This window comes from Urocitellus parryii, chromosome X, assembly GCF_045843805.1.
Source record: "Urocitellus parryii isolate mUroPar1 chromosome X, mUroPar1.hap1, whole genome shotgun sequence".
NCBI classification, from domain to species: domain Eukaryota; kingdom Metazoa; phylum Chordata; class Mammalia; order Rodentia; family Sciuridae; genus Urocitellus; species Urocitellus parryii.
In genome coordinates, this window is record NC_135547.1 from 35,133,632 (window position 1) to 35,150,331 (window position 16,700).

The 16,700-nt window shown below is 33.5% G+C and overlaps 1 protein-coding gene across 1 annotated transcript in view; it reads right to left on the minus strand.

The window, feature by feature from the left end:
- Nucleotides 1-2,772, minus strand: part of Htr2c (5-hydroxytryptamine receptor 2C) — a 108,753-nt gene extending 105,981 nt beyond the window's left edge. Inside the window, exon 1 of the mRNA XM_026410991.1 lies at nucleotides 2,738-2,772. Coding sequence (XP_026266776.1) covers nucleotides 2,738-2,772 — 35 coding nt within the window. The remainder of the gene's footprint in view (nucleotides 1-2,737) is intronic.
- Between the last annotated feature and the right edge of the window lie 13,928 nt (nucleotides 2,773-16,700).

Below are 16,700 nucleotides of genomic sequence, written 5' to 3' on the forward strand. Positions count from 1 at the left end.
CAAGGATGGTCTCTATCACAGGTGATTGCAAAAATTAAATGATATAATATATGTAAAATCCTGAAAACACTACCTGTGTCATAATAGGACCTCAATAAACATTAAGGTTTACCTTGTTTCTGCTTTCAAATTGGGATTTTTGTTTTTGTTTTTGTTTTTGTTGGTGCTGGGGATTAAACCCAGGACATGGCACATTACTAACCCTACATTCTACTACTGAGCTATATACCTCCAGCCTGTCTTCAATCATAAAGGTATTTTATGGTTGCTATATATCCACTCATCTATATCAAAATTTGCCCAAAATTTGTCTTTATTTTATTTCAGGATGACATATACCTATGCATAACTGGGCTCAGATGATTTTTATTTATTTTATCATTGTATTGTATTGTATTTTGGTGCTCAAGAACTGAACCCAGGAATTTGTGTATGCTTAAGCACACACTCTACCACAGAGCTACACCACCATCCCCTTCAGACAGTGATTTTAAAGCCAGTGTCTTTTCTGGCCTAGCTGATGAAATACCTGCCCTACTGAATTAATTTTTTTTTCTCATTCCAATTAGCTAATGATCATGTCAAGTAGTCTCATGTGAAGTTGTGCTCAAATAATATGCTATATACTCAGTTGTCAGTTGTAGAACCACAAATATATGTATCCTTAAACCCAGAAAAATAAGGTCCCAGGAAAATATAAAGTCCAACTTCAAATATTCAAAGTCAATTTAAAACCATCTAATATTTTCACGTCTCTAAAAATGGTAGAGGAGTACAGGACAAAATTGTACATAACAAAATTGTACATGAAACAAACCACATTTAATTATATTAGTTTTGTAATTTGAATATCTTAGAATTGGGGGGGTTGAAAAATACTTTAAGTAGTTTTCTTGCCTATCTCTACTGATCAAAAAATATTTTTCTTTTATATTAAAGAGTCCATGAAAGAAATACTGAATTACTGAGAAGTCATATAGAATTTAAATCTATCTGCTCTACACATTACAAAATAAATTGATGGTGCTGGGATAGATTTTGAAAGAACATTTACTTCAGTTTCCTGGTTTCAATTAAATTCAGTTCAATAAAGTCTTTTTGAGCACCACTTATAGTCAAGATTTTATGGTTTTTGTTGCACTTCCATCCTGTTTCTATAGTTTTATAATCAAGAATTGGCTTTATTATAATTAAACCTAATTTTTAATACTTATATGCTTAGTGAAATATATAAAGTCCTTCTACAAAGAAGAAATAATTTAGGTTTTGCTCCTTCACTTACGCTAAATGTTATTAAGCTCACAGGAATCTCATAAAATATGTATTCAACATCATAATTTCTCTCTGAACAATGCAAATAATTTACTCATTGCTACTAAAATTTTAATGAAAATGTAATTTTACACTTAGTAGATAAAAAGATAATTTCTAAGTCTGAATACATTTTAAATCTACTGAGCTTTGGCATGACATATGACAATGGAGTTTAATAGAAGAGATGAATGATCTCCTGATTCTCTCAAGAGAACAGAAAAAATTGTATATAAATTTTTAAATTTCATAGTAGAATACTTTTAAGGCAGCCCTACATTTTAGCATATGGTTTTAGATACTCAGTTGGTATAGACTCAGAGAGGAGGAAGATTTGTTCTTTCATTTTCCTTTTTTTTTTTTTAAGGGCTTGAACCCAGGGGCATTTAACTTCTTTTTTTCCTCTTCTTTATCACTGTTTTTCATCTTTTCCTTTCTCTATTGTCTGCTCTAATTCTCTTGGAATCACGTATACTTGAGACTATCATCACTGTAATGCCATCTGAGATGGGCTACAATGTCCATATTCTAGAAGATCCATGCTGATTTTTTTTTTTTAATTTGTAGTGGTAGACGGACAGCATGCCTTTGTTTTATTTATTTTTTTATATGTGATGCTAAGGATCGAACCCAGTGCCTCACACATGCTAGGCAAGTGTTCTGCCATTGAGCCCCAGCCTCAGCCCACCATGCTGATGGGTTTTTATAGGATATGGTAAACTTTTCCCTGGGCCAGCTCCTTTACAGGAATCATAAAGGAGATCATGTAGACACAAGGAGCTTCTCAAAGGTATTGCTCAGAACTGACACAGGTTTGGATCTCTTTTACTGTGCCCATTTCCTCACCGAATAGATTTTGGTTAGATCAAATTTAGAATGGCTTTGTTCTCAAATCTGATTCTTCATTTACCCCTCTTATGTTGCATTCTATATACTTCACTACTGGGATTATATCAAGAATTCCCTGGATGGTGCTGTTTTCTTCTGTCCAGCTACATCCCCCAACCCTTAATCCTAACTTCTGACCTTTATTTTTGCAGTTTTATTCTTCACAAAATCAGATACTTATAAAGGTATTTTATTTTCTTGACTGCTCAGGTCATTCAGGAAGAAAAAGGAAAGAACCTTCCTCCTTTCTAAGTTTTATCTATGGGGAAACCAATCATGACACTTGAGATAATTTGAATTGAGAGTATCATCACCATATTATGAACTCCAATATTTGATGAGAACCCAAATTATTGTCTTTCTCCATTTATTATATTTAAATAGGAAACACCCATAATATTAATCTTTTGATGTACAAGTCATTTACACACATTGAGTCAGATATTGCTGAGTGGTCACACAGAAGCATTTTTAACATCTTTAAGAAAGCTATTATAAAAGTTAATTTTATTTAAAAAATAAGTAATAGCATCCTTACAGGAACGAGTGCACCGCGTTCCTTAGGTTCACCATGATTGCTTCGGTCTTTTAGCAACCACAGTTTAAAATTGAGGAGAAGAAATTAGAAGACTGTATTTATCATCTTCTCCTTTCTGGGGAGAGAAAAGAAAAGAAAAAGAAAAAGATTATTAGTTAAAAGTCCAAAGAACTTGTACAATAACCAAATAAATTTAAATACACTTATTTAGTAATTAAAAAAACAGTCAACACTTAATTTAGGAAACAGGTAAACATATTATATTGGAAGTGATAAAGAATGGAAAAGAGTAGATTTTTAATTTATTTTTCATTACACAACCATCACAATTTTTCTAAAATTTCTTGTATAAACTTTATTTATATGAGGCTCTATTAAATCTTCTTCTGTTGGAGTACATATAGCTTCAAATCAATGTCTTGGGAAAGGAATTAAGAACATATCCTTGAATTGCAAAGCAATGGGAGAATGTATAATGTATAATTAATTAGCATGTCTGAAAGATAAAGGTTTTTTTTGTTATAGTAACATGGAAAATAAGACAAATTTTAAAAGTTTTTATAAAGTAAACACATTTTGTACAACATTTCTAGTTTTCTTTTCCTTCAAAGAGAAGTATTCTGCATTTACATGGAAAGTTCTATTTATACTTGTGCATTAACCATCAATGCTCTCCAGAGGGCAGCAACAACAGGTTTATGCCAAAATAAACGAATTGATCAAGTTTACTATATTAAATATAGCAACAGTCCTATGTACTGAACAGTTAGTAGCCAATAGTCATTATGTCACCATCAGAGCCTATGGAGTAATATTGAAAATTGCAAACAAAGGGTCAGTTGCACTAATGATTGAAGCAAAAATCTCTAGTTTCTTTTGTGGAAAGAAATGAATTCAAGACCAATGTAACTCCACATCATGTATGACCACAAAAATGGGAAGTTAGACTCCATGTATGTGTGATACGTCAAAATTCTTTCTACTGTCATGTATAACTAAAAAGAACAAATAAAAAAATTTTTAAGAAGATGTGATAAGGTGGTGGGGGCACTAGGGAAGGATGGCATTACCTTAGATAAGTTAGAGGGAAGTGATAGGAGGGGAGGGGAGGGGATGTGGGGATAGGAAAGATAGTAGAATGAAACCAACATTATTACTGTATGTATATATGTGACTACATGACCAATATGATTCTGCAACATGTACACTCAGAAAAATGAGAAATTATATCGCATCTATGGATATCAAAGTGCATAAATGCATTCTACTGTCATGTTTAACTAATTAAAACAAATAAAAAAATTTTAAAAAAAGATATGATAATACATCTTCCAAGATAATCAAGAAAGAAACATGAAATTCAAATGTCTTACCAAAGAATTTCTTATAGGCTATTTTCAAAGTTATTTGTTGTATCATACAACCCAACTGAATAGTTACATAGTGAATTATTCATCACTTGGTACTGTGATGAATTTTGGTCAAGAGTGGACCAAAAGCAAATTTTTTGAGAATCTCTAGGGCTCTCCTTGTGAAAATGCATCTTTATGGAGTGGAACCTGTCACTATCAATCCTTACCTCGACGTTGAAGAAATACGCATTGTGAATTCTAGTGACTAACATGGAGACACTTTGGTTTTTCTGCTTAGAAATTTCTAAATGGGAATAGTGTGGTTAAATCTCTGTTCTCTATTTTGTCTTTTCTCTAATTTCTATTTAGGATTTTGATTACATGCTCTTCCCACACCAAATATCTAACTATATTCCTTTCTGGGATTATAAAGCTATTCTAAGAGTCAGGACTGTGATGCTAAATTTGCACGCACTCAGCTGTCAAAGAGAATTTGGGGGTATGTGTGTGTGTGAGAGTCAGAGACAAAGAGATAGAGAGTTGAATACTGAGAACGTGGCATATCAGTGAAAATCATCCATTTTGTCTAGTTTGTAAATGTTTTCAAGGCCTATGATAATGAAAATATGTCTTGATAATCTTTCTTTGGTGTTTTCTAGCTCCTTTCAGAAATTTGGAAGTAAAATTTCACTAGAACAAACTGCATCTCCCTATGTTTCCCATCTCATTTAAAGAGCACTGTTTTTCTAATCATTTTAGCTATCAATGTAATGTTTTTCTCTCATCTTTATCTCTCAGCATTCACTTTTCAGTTCTGTTAGTACCAGTACAAAGAAATCTATCTCAAAACCATCCCCTATAAAATATGGCCTCCCAGTATTTAGGAACTCAAAATATTTTGTGGAAGTAAGTGATATCAGTCAGACTGTTAGGCCATTTTTGGCCCATAAAATCCTGCCAGACAATACATAAATCTTTTTTTTTTTTTTCTGGAAGGCCTGAAACTAAGTAATAGAAAAACTGGTAAGGAAGGAAGACCAATAAATATCAATATTCTTTACCCTTTCTTTTTAGCTCTCAGAAAATATCTAACTCCTTCTCTTTTCCTAATGCTAAAGTCATGAAATGGTTTTTGATATTTATTTTTGAGGTATCCAAAAGGGTTCAAAGATTGAGTAAAATATTCTGTGTGTTAATGCACTGTAACAAAACAATTGAAACTGTATTTTTCATAGCTTGATATGATAATCATCTCATTAAACAAAGTATTATTATCCATATTCTCAGCCATGGTAGAATCCTAATATTGTTACTCAAAATATTATATTGCCTTAAAAATTAACCAACTAATTGATGCTTTTTATATTTTCCTGGGAAATATAGACAAGATTAAATAGATTAAAGATTAAATAGCAAATATTTATTTTTCTAAGTGTCAATTTCATTAAGAGCAAATAATAATCACAAAAGTCTATTATGTACATAGATATTCAATTTACTAATAAAAATGTTTTTTCTTTTTTATTAAAGTTTGTATTCTCTTATTTATTTCATTTTAAAAAGATTTTTTTTTTTTTTTTTTTTGGTAGAACCAAAGATCAAACCTAGGACCTTGCTCATGCTAGGTAAATGCTCTACCACTGAGCTACAACCCCAGCTGCAAATTTGCCTTTTTTAAAAAGTTGATTAAACCTGACAGAAAATGCTTCTGAACTGATTGTAAAAGTTTAGCAATATAATATGACAGGAATAAATTATATAAACTATGTAACATAAATTATGCTTTCTTATATATTTCCCCAAATAACTAGGTCAGTATGATATTTTGCATTGAGAAATGTTCTGTAAGTAATTCTACAAAAAGGGAAAGGGATGAAAAAATCTTGTAAGCCTTTGATAAGGTCTATTAATAAGTGAAATAAAAAACCACTCTAAACTTTCTGATCTGCATACCTCTCAGACTCCAGTCTTTCATAATGGAACTCTCAGAGTTGTACAAACATAAAAAGAATACCTATATTAAATTTGAGGAAAATCTGAATTTTATAAAATGAAAAAAAAATCACTTGTGAGAGAATTGACTAATTTTTAGTGAGAATTTAGAGGACTCATATAGAAACTGACTCCGTGGTAGAGTGCTTGCCTAGCATAAGGATGTGGTTAAATACCCCCAGGTTCAATCCCTAGGCCCAAAGTCAAGAGATCCTACGTAGGATAAAGGAAGAACTATTATTTTGTCTAAATTGTCTCTGGAGAGGATAAAAGTTTATGACTTTCCTGAAAACCCTGAACATTTTTACCTTTACCTTTTCCCCACTTTGGTATTGAAGAAATATTGGGCATGTTTCGATCATACTTTATTTTTAAAAGTTATATATAATTTATATATATGCATATATATAATTTATATATATGTATATATATTTGATAGACTTTTATTTTGTTTATTTCTATGTGGTGCTGAGAATTGAACTCAATTCCTCACACTCTTGCTAGGCAAGTGCTCTACCACTGAGCTACAACTCCAGCCCCCACATTTTCTGTCCTTAAACTGTTTCTTAGTCATTCTTACCCAGACCTGGACAAACATAATATTAAATTGTTTAAATAGAAAGTGTCAGCATTTTTACTGATGCTTTAACAAAAATTGGACAATATGGACTAACCCATGAAAGATAGAGTTTACACTAGATTTCTAGAAATTCCATGAGTTCATGTTAGTGATGTGGCAGATTATTTTCTATCATACTGAAGAGACTAATTCTGAATATGTATTCAACAGAAGATTCCTGGCTGGCTTTTTATAATAAAGCATTTAAGAATTTGATGTGTAATATTACATATAAAAGAGGGGCTTTTGTCAGTTTTCACCATTCAGAAATTATGAACTCATAATTAAAAAATTTTCCCTCTAGATATTATACCCATTGAGCTTTCAGCAGATGGCTATATGAAAAATGAATTAGTCACAAATGTTCAGAATAGTCCTGGAAAGATAATGTTAATACAGCACAAGATAAGTTTGAAAATACTCTTCTAATTAAAAAATTATCCTTGGGACTAATGAATATTTCAAGAATGTTCCTTTCCATTTCAAATGTACTCTAGAGATTATCTCACAAAAAAAACAGATTTGTCATAGTAAAAATTCACCTGTGCCAAATATAATCAAATCAGATAACTATTTATGATTTTGGTGGAAATTTTCCTGGTTATTATTATTATCATTTAATATTTTTTAGTTGTAGATGGACACAATACCTTTATTTTATTTATTTATTTTTATGTGGTGCTGAGGATCGAACCCAGTGCCTCATATGTGCTAGGCAAGTGTTCTACCACTGAGCCCCAGCCCCAGCCCCTTTCCTGGTTATTATAACCAATGAAATTAAAGACTGTTCATCCACCAGTAAACATGGGATCTTCCAAAGTGGTAAATACATTTGGAAATATATTCTCTAAAGTAATATAAAATTTAAGCTTCTTATCTTCAATTAAAAGGTCTTGATGTATTCTACAATTGTGAATTTGCAGAACTCCCAGGGCTGAAAAATTAGAAGTGATTAAATAATCTAGTGCCTTGTCTTTAGACAGGTCTACATTTAAGCCACTTCAAAAAGTTTGACAACTGATATTCTTTAGAACAATCTTAAGGAATGGCAATTTCATAACCTTCCATGGTTCAGCCATCTGCTTTCTCAGAAAATATTATTTGGTCGCCAAAAAGCCTCAGGCTAATAGACTGCAATGGAAATAATTAGTTCTAAGTCAAGTACAAGATCTATACCTAATGATATTACCATACTAGCAGGTAAGTTATTGCACTTTTGCTTGACTTGCTCCAGAATGCAGTGTTTTGGACTTAAATAAAACTGGACACTTCTCCCAATGGTATACCATTGGGAAATCTAACAGTTCTCAATATGCAGTTTCATTTCTGTGGTCTTACAATTTCTTATCCGGACTGCAGGGAGCATAAACTGGCTGGGACTCTGAGTCTCTCCTAGACAGTTCCTTAGCTCCCATAATAATAAGGTTCAATTTGCGGTAACTCTGGTGCTCTTTTTTCTTTCTTTCTTTCTTTCTTTCTTTCTTTCTTTCTTTCTTTCTTTCTTTCTTTCTTTCTTTCTTTCTTTCTTTCTTTCTTCCTTTCTTTCCTTCCTTTCTTTCCTTCCTTCCTTTCTTTCTTTCTTTCTTTCTTTCTTTCTTTCTTTCTTTCTTTCTTTCTTTCTTTCTTTCTTTCTTTCTTTCTTCTTTTTTGGTACCAGGAATTGAATCCAGTAGTGTTTAACCATTGAGCAACATCCCCAGCCCTTTTTTATATTTTATTTTGAGACAGGGTCTCCCTAAGTTGCTTAGGGTCCCCCTAAGTTGCTGAGGCTAACCTCGAACTTGTGATCGTCCTACCTCAGCCTCCTCAGCTGATACTTTCACCCCCTCTCTCTTCTCCAAATAATGCAAGTGGTTGTTGAGACAAATGTAACTATTCCTCTTATGCTTGGAATGAAAACGAAACACATTCTCCTGATTTGTATTTTCTAAATGCTTCTGCTTGACTTATTTTGTGAGGCTTTATTTTTGTGTGTTTTTACAATGCTAGACACGGAAATCAGGGCCTCAAGCATACTAAACAAGTAATCTATCACTGAGTTGCACCCCCAGCCCCGCTTGAAAGGGATTATTGCTAAAATGAGTGAGACTTAATGAGACAGTTAACTCATAAAATCTACAGTGGGTAAGATCCTAGGTTTTACACAGCTAGATCTATTCCATTTACCTAAAATAGCACTGCAAAGAGGAACAGCTTCTAAATTAGAGAGTTAATGTAGCTATTGCAAATTATTCCACGATTGTAGTAAAGACAGTAGAAAATCTGTCTTAGTGGGCAGCACGCCCAGCAATTTGAAGATGCTTTCTCCATAGGTGGTAGTAGAACTATCCCTGAATTATCTCAGCATAAGTAGCCAAATAGCAGAGTAAACTGAAGACTTTTCAAGAGCTGAGTTAATGGGGAACCCATATGTTACATTTCTGTGTTGGAGACCAACTCCAAATGATTTGCGCGACTGAAGACTGTAAACCGTACTTTCATGTATTTGAGTATTGCCCATTATAGTTAGGTGCTACCCAACAGCTGAGCATGTGATAATAAACAAGGGAGATAAGGGCCCTGCTCACATGGGGCTTACATTCTAGTAGGAGAAACAAGCAATAAACATGTAAACAAATAGGTAGGGTAATCTCAGTGATAGTTGCTGTGAATAAAATGAAATTGCACAATGGAATCAAGAACAATGGGAGAAAAACATTAGCTAGACCTATAATACATGTAGCCATAGCTTGAGAATATACATATACATACATACATATACATATACATATATATATATATATATATATATATATATATATATATATATATATACTACTGGGGATTTTTATTTTATTTAGAGACCAGGGTCTCACTGAGTTGATTAGGACTTCCTTAAATTGCTGTGTCTGGCTTTGAACTGGAGATCCTCCTTCCTCAGCCTCCCCAGCCTCTGGGATTACAGGTGCGCACTATAGTGACTTGCTGAGGCCATATATTTTTAAAATATCATGATATGTGAAAAACATTAGCAGGCTCTTGTGAGCTAAAATTGTTATTTAAAAAATTGTTATTTTATACTGGTGAGGTAGGCACATGACAAGGAACACCAATGGAATAGTTTAAAATTTTCTGTTCGTTGGATTTTATTTTTGCAAGCGAGAAAAATAATACCATCTTTATCTTTTGCCAAGACATTTACATTCAATTTAGCTGCATACTAAAATGCATTCCCATTCCCATTTACAAAGGCATCGCCTCCCCCACAGGCAACTTTCACTTCACAATTCATTGGATTAAGAGATCACGAACTAGGGGCGATCTAGCAAACATTTCCTTTAGGGTTGTAGAGGGTTCCAGTCGAGCCGCAAGAAGCGAAAAATTCAATCAGTTGCCCGGATGTATTTATTGCCAAATAACTGGGTACTTGGATACATCTGGACAGCCGAATGAACTCTTAACTCCTCATTTCTCCCACAGCTCTTCTTTTGACAGCTTCAGAAAGTCCTATATAAAGGGGAGAGAAACAAACAAAAAAGCCACGACGGAGCTGAAAGATCAGTGTTTCTGCTTTTGCTGTCCCACCTGAAAAAAGAACCATCCCTGCCATCGTTTTATGACTTATTACTATAAAATGTATATGATTCTCAAAAATTCAATAATGCCTGTCAATAACAGGTTAATAATGCAAAATTAAAATATGTCACGAATACAGAAAATTGACTTAAAATGAAAATGAATTAATTTGTATAATTGATAATTTCAGTAATGCCTAATTCATTCTAGTATCAATCAGCACTTCAGATATTTAATATGTGTAGGGTAGCATGTAGGTCATTAGGCTGGGTCCTGGGAGGTATGGATTTTAGTTCTGACTCTATCATTGGTTGATTTGTGGCTTAGAATAAGTGGCTAAACCTCTCCTGGGTCTCAGGGTTTTTATCCATGACATTGAGGGTTCGCAATAGGAGACCTCTACCCTACCCCTTCTTACTCTGAATTCCTGTGAACTTTTTAAAATAAATATTTGACATTATTATGTATTATTTTACAAAGAAGATACTTCCAAATAGCTAAGTTTAGCTATAATTAGATTCTACTTGTTACTGTCAATATATATATATATATATATGTGTGTGTGTGTGTGTGTGTGTGTGTGTATTAGTTGTAGATGGACACAATATCTTTATTTTATTTATTTTTATGTAGTGTTGATGATTGAACCCAGTGCCTCACAAGTGTTTAGAGGAGTACTCTGCCACTGAGCCACAACCCCAGCCCCTGAAAAAAACCTCTCAATTTGAAAGTAGTAAGAAAGTGACATTTGAGTATTTTCATAATAGCCTATATATATCTCAAATAAGTATGCATGCATTCTGTACCATGTCTTCTTTCTATTTCCTTCAAAGAATCACAAATACATGTCTCATTTTGTTGTTGTTGTTTTCTGGGGATTGAACCAAAGGATGCTGAAATACAACCCCTTTTCATTTTTTATTTGTTTATTTTGAAACAGGGTCTCATTAAGTTGCTTAGGGCCTAAGTTCCTATAAGGCTGGCCTTGAACTGACAATCCTCCTGCCTTAGCTTCTAAAGTCATTAGGATTACAGGTGTGCAAGTGCTCTGCCTCTGAGCCCCAGCCCCAGCCCACCATGCTGATGTTTTTTTTTTTTTTTTTTAATAGGATATGGTAAACTTTCCCCTGGGACAGCTCCTTTACAGGAATCATAAACGAGATTATGTAGACACAAGGAGCTTCTCAAAGGTATTGCTAATTGACACAGCTTTGGATCTCTTTTTCTGTGCCCCTTTCCTCAAGGATAGATTTTGGTTAGAACAAATTTAGAATGGCTTTATTCTTGAATCTGATTCTGGCTCATGTCTCATTCTTTTTTTCTTTTTTTCCTTTTTAGATGTAGATGAACACAATACCTTTAATGATTGATTAATTAATTAATTAATTAATTTTTGTGTGGTGCTGAGGATTGAACCCAGTGCCTCACATATTTTATGCAAGCCCTCTGACACTGAACTACAGCCCTAACCCTCATTCTTAAAATATATATATATATATATATATATATATATATATATATATATATACACATTTAGTTGTAGTTGGACACAATACCTTTACTTTATTTATTTATTTTTATGTGGTGCTGAGGATCAGACCCAGCACCTTGCACATGCACCTAGAGTGCTCTACCACTGAGCCACAACCCCAGCCCTCATGTCTCATTCTTAATGTTAGAACACCCTCATATAACTTGTAAAAGGCCCTGGGTTTGATTCCACAACAAACAAACAAACAAACCTCACACAGACTCACAAAAATTTAAGATGAAATTATCTATTTGTTTTTTTCTAATTAAAAAAAAATCTTATGCCTAAAATACCTACAGAAAAGTGAAGTATAAGAAGTAACGGCCAGCTTTGTGGCTGTCTGAAGCTCAACTTCAGTACTTGGCTAGCACCTGTGTATGGCCTTGTGTTCTCATCTGCCTTTTTTTTTTTTTTCAATAGGGAAAAATAGTACTTCATTATGACAATTTTGAAAATTCTCTATTTCTTGCACCAGTCCATAAATTTCAAATCAGTGTCAACATTTAAAGAAACATGTATACTTATTTTATAACTCCCCTCAGTGTGATTTAAGCTAAACTATCAGAGTACAAATGATACATAATATATTTTCACTTTTTAAATTTTCTAGCTAGTTTCATAGAGAATTCGGCTAATTCTTCTTCCAGAGTACTTCCAGTACAACTCAATTTACAAATAAAACCTGTCAAGAAGTTCAAAGCAATACAAATCCTCAAGTTCTTTTGTTCATGACTTCAAAGTGTATGTGTGTATGTTTGTGTGTTTATATGAATATGTGTGCATGTGTATGTGTGTTGGGGAGTGTGGAATGAAAAGAAAGGTGAATTTTATTATTGCTGTCTTCCAAATCTTCATAATCTCCTAAGTTGAAATCATTTTGCAATGATCCAAAGCCCTTTGGGGGATTGAATTTATTCATTCTTGTTTATCAAATGGGAGAACTAACCTACCTAATACTAAAAATCTGTGGAGCCAGGCACAGTGGCACATGCCTGTAATCCCACCAGCTTGGGAGCCTGAGGCAGGAGGATTGCAAGTTCAAAGCCAGCCTCAGCAAAAGTGAGGTGCTAATAAGCAACTCAGTGAGACCCTGTCTCTAAATAAAATACAAAATAGGGCTGGGGATGTGGCTCAGTGGTCGAGTGCCCCTGAGTTCAATCCCCAGTACCATCCCCCCCCCAAAAAAAATCAAATCAAAATTTTAGGAAAAAAATAACCTGTTTATAAAATATCAGATGCTTCATAAAAGCAACAACTTTTACATCTCACTATGACATTATTCTATCCATTGTCAGTCACCATTGTTTCACCTACCGGAGAGCAGTAGAGATGTGGTCTCCTATCACATAGACTCATTCTAACATATAGATTAACTATAAGGGGCTGGGGATATAGCTGAGTTTGTAAAGTGCTTGCTTTGAATGCACAAGGTCCTGGGTTCAATCCCCAGCACCAAAAAAAAAAAAAAAAAAAAAAAAATCAGCTGTAATAAATTTGCTAAGATGTCAATATGTTCTACTGTTTCATCCAAAGTTAATTTTCTAAAAAAATTAAATGTTTTTTTCCGAGAGAATTGAAAAAATTTGAATATGAGCCAGCATATTAAATAATATTAAGGAAGGAATCATTTATAAAATTGTTAGGTGTAATAATTAAACTGTGTTTTTTTTTCTTTTTTTAAAATTAGAGCTTTATAGTTATACATAATAGTTGGGTTTATCCCTACAAACTCATAGGTGCAAGAAATTCAATTTCAGTTCCTGATCTCTCCTTCAGTTTCCCCTTTTCTTCCCCTTTCTCCCTCCCACCCTCCCTCACCTGTTTGTTTGTTTTTTTAAGTGGTGCTGGGGATTGAACCCAGGGCATTGTGCATGCAAGGCAAGTACTCTACCAACTGAGCCATATCCCCAGCCCCCTCACCTAGTTTTAACAGAAACTCATTTTACAGAATTGTGAGGTTCAAAGTATTTAAGATATATATCTTAGTAATTTACAAGGTTAATATCTAAAAGAGCATTTGGGATATTATAAAAAAAAAAACAGCGTGTTAAGGAAAACAATAACAGTAGAATTTATGTTTTCATCACACATTTATTTAATGCCTACTGTGTGCCTGGCAATATTCCAGTCACTTGAAATATGCCAATGAGTAAAGGAAAGACCTTTCCCATGTAGAGGTTGTACTATTGTTTTTTCATTATTAATTTTTTTTAAGTGAGAAGTCACTGAAAAATAAATTATTATAATTTATAAATATTTTCAAGATTTTACTCATATTTTCTATACGTAAGGGAATGAAAATTATGTAAACTACTTTTGGCAAATTATCTCAATCTCTAAGGGAAATGCCTAACATATTTGTGATTTTATATTCACTACTTCTCTGTTCAATCTTTATTTTTTTCTACTGTCTGCTGGTATTGGAACTCTAAAACAAAATCAGTTGTTATTGCATTACTTGTTATTATAAGAAAGATTCCTTGAGTTTTAAAATCTTATTTTAAAGTACTAAAATATTTTGTTCCAAATTAAAGCCATCTGCATAGAGAAACAACTAAAGGAAAGCTGAAAATAGAAGAGTTGGCAATATAGTGCCTTCATAACCAATTATATTACATATACATAATATATATGTAAACATTTCAAAAACTACAGATTTCACAAAACTTCTGCTACTCAGAGAAAGCTAGAAATTATTCTAAATAGTCATTGTAATTAACTTGCCAAATATTAGGAAGTTATACTCCTGAATCAAGTACCCAGCTCATACCAATATTTAAGGAAATGTACTCATTAGTTTCCCACAAAACTTTTTGTCTTGATACCTTGCATTCTGCCAGTAGAGCACCTGTTAGTATAGGACTTTGTAAAATTCGTACCACTGAACCAGTCATCATGGTACACCTTGGGAAGTGTTACTATCTAAGATACCATCTGTTGCCCAAAGATAGGTAGGGAGAAGAAAAAAAAATATTCTTCATGGAGTTGTCCCTGTAGAAACGGGTTAACATGAAAAAGAATATAAAAAAGTAGATGTATAATAATTGCTTACACTGACTAATTTACTACTTTATATATCTTTTCTCATTTTATTTTATTTTTGTACCAGGGATTGAACACAGGGGTGATTAACCCCTGAGCCACATCCTTTTTATTTTTTATTTTGAGACAGGGTCTCACTGGTTTGCTTTTAGTCTGGCTAAGTCGCTGAGGCTGGCTTTGAATCTGCAATCCTTCTGCGTCAGCTTTCCAAACCACTGGGATTACAGAGCGCCAACACACCTGCTTCACTTAATCTTTACTATGACAACAATGCAATACCAGATTAAAAACTAAACTGAGATGTTAAATTACCACAAACAGCTAGTAAGTGGCAGAGCCAGATTCCACTTCAGATTTGTTGCACACCTATGTCTATACTGTTTTATTCCATACCACTATCCTTTACAGTGCTTCTTGAATTCCTGTAAAAGAATGTAAAATTCTCCAAATTGAACATTGTAACTGTCAATTTTTATATCAAATAAGCATACTTTCAGGGAATAAGTTCAAAAGGGGCACTTGAAGATCATCCAACTTCCTGTTTTGATACTTGAAGAAGCTGATCTAGAAGAGACAAATGCATTGTCAATGTCCTTATGTTAATTTTTGTCTATGCCAAGATTAGGAGCCAGCCTCTTGTTCTTTTCCAGGTCTGTGATTCTAAGCCTTACTGAAAGCAAAAGGTCTTAAAGGCCACAGATGAGTCTCACTAGTTTGTGCATAACTTCTAATACGGTTGTCTCATGTCCCCTCTTTATGTGAAAGAAGAAGTGAAGGAAATGTCATAGACTACTCTCTCTATATATCTATATACCTATATATAAATAGCATGGAGATAATCCTATCAATGAATATTCCTAAATTATTATTTTCATATAGCTTTTAAATTTATCATAATTGACTTAGTTGTGTATATATGTGTATATATACACACATTTGTGTGTGTGTGTGTGTGTGTGTGTGTGTAGAATTGAACCCAAGAGCACTTTACCACTGAGATACATCCCCAGCCCTTTTTATTTCTTATTTTGAAGCAGGGTCTCACAAAGTGGGTTAAATTGCTGAGGCTCTCTTTGAATTTGGGATCTTCCTGCCTCAGCCTTCTGAGTTGCTGGGATTACAGGCATCTGCCACCATGCCCAGTTAACACTATTCAATGCATTAGAGAGCTACTTTGGTATGCCTTCTGTGCATTCCTTGGCTCTGCAAATATTCAAAGGAGGAGACCTGGCAAAAAAAGACCAGGAAGAAAGATTTTTTTAAAGGAAGAAGAGGAGGAAGAAGAGAAGGAAGAAGTGAACAGAAGGAAGGACGGCAAAAGAACTTGTCCTCCAATCTGTATTAATTTCTACATGTCTGGAAGCTCCACATGGTTATATTATACGAGCTGTTCAGGGACAAACTCTGGCAGGAATAAGCTGGCAGGACTATTCTGAAACATAAGTTGTTTATGTAAAAACTTTTTAAAATCTCACAGTTGCTTTCATGAGCATTTAATTTACCCACAACAATAGCACCAGGACAAAGTGATTTTAGGTACAATTAACACTTCTATAACTAGAGCAAATATTTAAAGAAGGAAATTTTGTTCAGTAGAAAAATATACTGGTTTATTTATCCAAACAAATAGCATGGAGATAATCCTATCAATGAATATTCCTAGATTATTGTTTTCATATAGCTTATAAATTTATCATAATTGACTTAGTCTTAGGCAGAACAAAACCCTTAGGGTTTAAAGTAGCAATGAAAGATAGCTTTTAGTGTCGATCCTCTAGGATTAACCCAAGTGATTCAAATGTTGACATTGCCTTTGATGTTACTAACATTGTCAGTTATACTAATTGCTTTGGAAGAACCTTCTTTGAAAGT